Source organism: Anser cygnoides, chromosome 5 (genome assembly GCF_040182565.1).
Source record: "Anser cygnoides isolate HZ-2024a breed goose chromosome 5, Taihu_goose_T2T_genome, whole genome shotgun sequence".
Taxonomy (NCBI): Eukaryota; Metazoa; Chordata; class Aves; order Anseriformes; family Anatidae; genus Anser; species Anser cygnoides.
The window spans coordinates 26682185-26687991 of record NC_089877.1 but is presented as its reverse complement, the minus strand read 5'-3'; the positions used below and the strand labels follow the sequence as shown (position 1 = coordinate 26687991).

The 5807-nt window shown below is 40.0% G+C and overlaps 1 protein-coding gene across 2 annotated transcripts in view; it reads left to right on the top strand.

Moving 5' to 3' along the window:
* Positions 1-5807, top strand: part of RASGRP1 (RAS guanyl releasing protein 1) — a 45233-nt gene that overhangs the window by 535 nt on the left and 38891 nt on the right. The window contains exons 1-2 of one of the 2 annotated variants that reach the window (XM_013174256.3): positions 119-752; positions 1981-2150. In XM_013174256.3, coding sequence (XP_013029710.3) covers positions 748-752; positions 1981-2150 — 175 coding nt within the window. In that variant the 5' untranslated portion in view covers positions 119-747. Of the gene's footprint in view, positions 1-118; positions 753-1980; positions 2151-5807 lie in introns of those variants that run through there. The other variant, XM_048058758.2, reaches the window with a different exon arrangement.

Sequence of the window (5807 nt, the reverse complement as noted above, 5' to 3'; positions counted from 1 at the left end):
GTGAGTCCGCTCGGGCCGGGGGCTGCGGGGCAGGGGGGCAGGAGGCGGCGGGCAGGACCCGCTTTCGCCCTTCCCAGCGCCGGTCTCGCCGTGGGGCGCTCGGAGCCCGGGGGGGACGGGGCTCTGCCGGGGGGCGCCGCCACCCCCGGGGAGCCGGTGGGTGTTGCGGAGGTCCCTGAGGGGTCCCCTCCGCGGCCCCCGGGGGCTGCGCTACCGTCCGGCCGGTTTGGGGTGCCTCTGCCGCCGGGGTCCGCTGAGCGGGCCGCGGTGCTGCCCCGACCCTCTTTGGGGCCGTGAACTTTGCTTTTGTGCGCTGTTCGGTGCCGGCTCGGACGGCCAGACCGAAAATATCCTCCGCTAAAACTCGGGCTTCGCCGCCGCCGCGTCCCGAGCATCCTCTGCCCTGCGCTGCGGGGGCCCGGCACGAAGCTCGGAGGGGTGGTGGCCGAGCGCCTGAAAAGAGAACCCTGAAAGCTGATCGGGCCCTCGCTCCGCTTTATGCGAGAACAGGAAGTCAGATCACAAAGCGACGAGGGGAATTTAGAGAAAGGGGGAAGGGAACAGAGAATTCTTTGCATAGCCAGCGCCAGATTGAGTGCAGGAGAGCTGAGCGATGGTCGCTGCCCCTGCGGGGTCAGGGCTGCGTTCAGCTGGCGGTGGGCGAGGAGTGACATCACGTGAAGTTTCGTGGCTTTTCCAGCGTGGAAATGAGTCAGAAACTTAAGAGAAGGCTTGAAAGTCGCTGACATGAGGTAGGGTCCAGTCTGTCTTCGCTAGGCATCCGTATTTCCAAATTTGTCCGGGACCACTTGTATGGGATGCTGGTGTCGTTACTGCACTCTCTGCCTGTATGTGGTATGCACACTGGATACGTTTCTATGCCTTTTCCTCTCAGGATTGTCAGTGTATTAATAAAAAGTTTTGCATAGTGCTCTGTCTAAGAAAAGCTGTATGAAAGCTTAAGATAGCAACTTAAAGATGCTGCGGTAACTTCCTTAGGGAGATTGTGGAGTGTGAATTGTCTCTGAAATAACCCTGAGTTTTATGGAAACAGCAGTGGCTGTTGCCCTTTTGGGAGCCGTACTATCATGCTCTCAAATCAGATTTTGAAGTGGTTCCTGTTATTTGCAGGCGAAAACGTTTCAGCGCTCTTCATGATATTTGTTGTTCTTCAACGTTTCATACAGAAAGAAGAACATGTCCACAAGCAGTAAACATCTTTTAATATTATCTGTAATGTACACATTCCTAAGCTCTGAGAAATGATAATATGAGCAAAATACAAGCCTAAAACTAGATACTTGCTTTATTTTTGGCCTCATTTATAGTTATAAGCCTTTCATAATAAAAGCATTAATTCAGTCGTGTATGCACTCTTAAAACAATTTAGTAAGAAATAATAGTATAGAATGGATACAAACTCACCAGCAATATTTTTTGATTGTGAAATGCTCCACTGTAAAGTTGCACTGATATTTTGGGGACTTAATATCACTTGGAAAATCACTATTAATAAAGCTAGTCTGTGTTTTTCCAATGTGTAATATTTGATTATGGTTATATTTTTTTCTCCTTTACTTTTGGTAACCACAAAATCATGTGGTACATTAATGCATATCAATGTTCCTGTTACATGGCTTGTATACACAGTTTAAAGTTTTGTTGCTGTTTTTTAATCTTGTGCTAAAACAGTAATGTAAACATACCAGAAGTCTTATTGCTTTGCTTGAGAGTTAACCTGACAGATCATTCAAGAAACTCTGTAACTGTGTGCTCTACAATCCATGTTTAGCAGGAAAAAAAAAAAAATCATTTACTGAGTAGTCTCTTTTGTGTACTTATTAAGTGGGAGGGCTATGTCTTTCACCAACCTAGCTACAGGGAATTAATTGCCCTTTAAATCTGTCCCCCTTTTCCATGCGGCGTAAAATTTGCCACTCACTCATCTTGTACTTACTTCGCTACTGTGTTTTCTTCTAGGCAACCTGCCCAAGGATGCAGCACTGCTCCTGAATCAGCACTTGAGCTGAAGCAGATCAGTCATTGTCACAGCCTTTCAAATCTTACCCAGGTCACAATGGTGCCACTGGGGCACCTGGCCAAAGGGGCAACTTTGGAAGATCTTCTTGAAACCTGCATTCAGTCTTTTGGTGAGTGTCTGGGGGTTTTTGGAATGGTATGAATATGTTTCTGTACTGGTTACTTCTAGGTCATTTGCTAGTGAATTACACTGATTTACTAGAGAATTAGAAAGGCTTAACTGATCGTTATACATTCAGTAGGTAAATGGATATTTTATGGGTTTGTTGATCTGTGTATGCATGTTAATATATGCCAAGAGATTGATGTGATTTTTATTTTTCTTGAGAGAATAGGGCAAACCCCAGTCATCCGTACTTCCATATGTTTGTGTTTTTTTCCTCTTTTTTTGTTTGTTTCTTTGAATATCAGTTTGGTAAACTTTAACAAGTAATCATTATGTTACTGTAATATGCTCATAATGTGTCAACAACGTGTTTATGTTAAATATTTTGAAATGAGCAAAGCTATTTTTAAGCTGGGTGAAGTAACATTGGATTGCCTTTTATGTTACCTGTATAGATTTTAAGTTGTCTCTCAGTAGTGAGAAAAAATCCTAATAAAAATCACAGCTGAATTATTTTTCAAGCCTGTCAGTTATCCATTTCTCTTTCTGCCATAAGAATTGTAGTATGTGGATGATTATTGCTGTAACCCTGTCTACTTTTCCAATCTTTTTCATTAGTAAACATGTTCACTTTTTATATGATTAAAATATACTAGTACTGAAGGCACTCAAAAGGGTTCCAAATACTTTGTAAGTAATTTGTTTAACACTATATCTTTCAGTAATGTGAACTACTCTGAAAGCATCTTGCAAAGTTTACTTGCAGAGTAGCCCTTAGACACTGAATGCTTTCAAACGCCCACTCACCTCTAAAATAATTAATCTGTGCAGTTAAATAGTAACACAGTGCTGATGTAGTACTGCAGCACATAAATACTGTATAAACAATGACTAATCTTTTGCATCCATTGGAAATGCATTTTTTAAAAATATACTTACAGCTTGTACAGAGAAATACGTGTCTGGGAAAAGTTGATAAAACATGCAATTATCGATATCGTTTCTTTTTGGCTCCTTTCCTCCTCCATTTAATTACTGTAAAGAATGTATCCACTGAACTGCTACAAAGCTCCAGGTTTTAAACAAACATCGATTATAAGTTTTGGTTCACTGGGAGTGAGGCAAGACATCTAAAGCACATGTAAGACCTTTGTACAGTTAAAATATTGAGACTTTTCAACCAATAATAACTTGTATCTGTTTTTATGTGGTTGATTTCAAGTACTATATGTAAAACACTGAATCGGAGATTTAGTTTGCTTAGTTTTATTTTAATAACTTTTTCATATTCAAAGTATATAAATCAGCATGTGCTCTGAGATTCCTGGGCATCCATGTATTATAAGGACTAAGGTGACAGAGATAAGAAGCATACCTGTCCAGTTCAGCTGTCAATGCATGTGAATCTTTCAAAAAGGTTTCATACTTGAGCTCATTAAGGACTGCTACAGCCACGATGTGCACTGTAGACACTGAGACTCTTTGTTGGGCAAAATGTAGTAGTGTCTGTATTTGTATGTCTTCTATGACATTATGCATATTCTTAAAATATGTTGGAATTTCCAAGCTGAGTATTTAAGGAAACTGTAACATGCAACTTAAAACTATAGATAACCTATTTCATGAAGTTGCTTAGAGAAGGTTTTTGTAGCCATCAACAAAAATACTGTGGAAAATGTGTTCATTTCATCATGCCAACAAAGGAAGCAGTGGAAAAACTTTAATCTGGGAGACTGAGGAGGAGTAGGGAGAAAAAGAGTGGGTAAAAAAAGGGCTGAATGATTACAAGTATATTGAATGATTAAGCAAGTTTATTCCCATGCATAATACTTAAGTAAAGCTACTACCCTTTATTCTAATCAGATTAAAGTTGTATCCTCTGTCTCAAATATGCTGCTGTATGTTATTTTGTATATTATTCCGGAAATTGATTATCGTAATCTGAGCAAGTGTTACTTCAACATTAAAAATGCAGAATCCTCCAAGACTTAAGCACAAATCTTCTTACTACATTTTAAGTTTGCTTTCTGGAAAAAAGCCCTTGATTTATTTACTGTCTAGGGTTAAGAAAAACAGTATGTAGTAGATAGAGATGTTGATGTGTCACACTTCAGAACATGTACTTCATCATGTTAATACTATACGGCACTTGCTAGTATTATGTATACAATTATAAATACAATTTTTCTATAAAGTACACAGCCAAATTTATATTCCTGAAATCAATTATAAAAGCTTGGAAAAAAACAGATTATGTGTAAGAGAGGCTGCTGTCAAAAGGGTGTGTAAAGGGAAGTTGGCAGCCTTCTGCCATTTATGTGAGGAATAGCACAAAGACGGCCTAACCAAGAAGAATTAACCCACACTTAAAACTGTGAAGGACACAAGTATTCATAATTTCTCTTACAGCATGGATAAGAGGAAAAATGAGAAAGTGGGATGTGTGAAGTTCAAATAATGAGTGAGAAGATTTTGCCACAGTGTTGTAAACAATTCCAGGATGTTTTGTAGAAAGGCAACTTTCAGGAGAAAGCTCAAGAGAGCTGAGATAATCTAAAACCTATGCTAAGGAGGTAAGAAGCAAAGATTGGATCTTGGAGTTTGTGATATTGTCTGTGGGTCTGCAACAGTGCTGGTCAGAAAATGACACTAGAATGTGAAATGAATACCTTGATTTACAAGGTGGTGAGTCCAAAATCAACAAGGTGGTGGTTACCTGCTGATTCCAAAAGTTGAGAGTTAGGTGGACTTTCATTTTCTTTTTTAGAAAAGACCAAAATCTTATTCAGTGTAATCAACTTGAACACGTACTTTAGGATGATTAATGTGTTCTCTCTCTCCCCTTTCAAATCTGGCCATCTTTAGCTTGAACTCGTGAATGATGGGCGTGTACTTTAGAGAGAAACAGTGAGGGTCATATGAGGTAGTGTGAAGTCATGTGGATAACTACATCTGAGAGAATAGTATAACACTAGTGCTTATTTTATTCAACAGCATGATTTTTATTAACAAAGATAGAAGGAGATGCTGAAAGAGGCTTCTTCAAGCCATGAAAAGGTTACGTCAGGATGAGTAAGATGAGTTCCAAAAAAGAATTGCCAAAAGTAAAGGCAATAGAAAAGCCAGGACGTGGACTAGGACAAGAATTCAGGAAAAAAAGAGTGCGATGAGAGACTGAAGGCAGGTAGTTTCTCAGAAAGGGACAGTGGTCCTGTTTTTAGTCTATGAGAAGGTTTGTAGAGGCTTGAAACAGCTCTCAACGGTGCAAAGAGGAAAAAAATATGATTAGATAGGACAGAGATTAAAAACATTTTCTATGTGACTGGGAAAACCTTTCAGTTTTACAAGTACCTACAGCATGCTGTTACTGCTATGATCTAGATTGACAAGAGCTGTAGAGTGCAAATGAACACATTACATTTAATTGCCTTTGAAAAGAAGGGGAAGTGTAGGATATAAGTGGAGCTAACAATAACATTTAAGGATTAAAAAAAATGATTGTATGGAAGGAAGTCGTAATAGAGAAATAGAGGAAAAGAGAAATCAAAGGAGGGAGGGGAGTGGATAGAGAGTAAGAGCAGGAGGTAGGGTAAGGTGATTGAAAAGACTAGAAAATGTAGCGTGTATAAGCAAGGCCTAGATTTGGTGGAACCTCTCCATC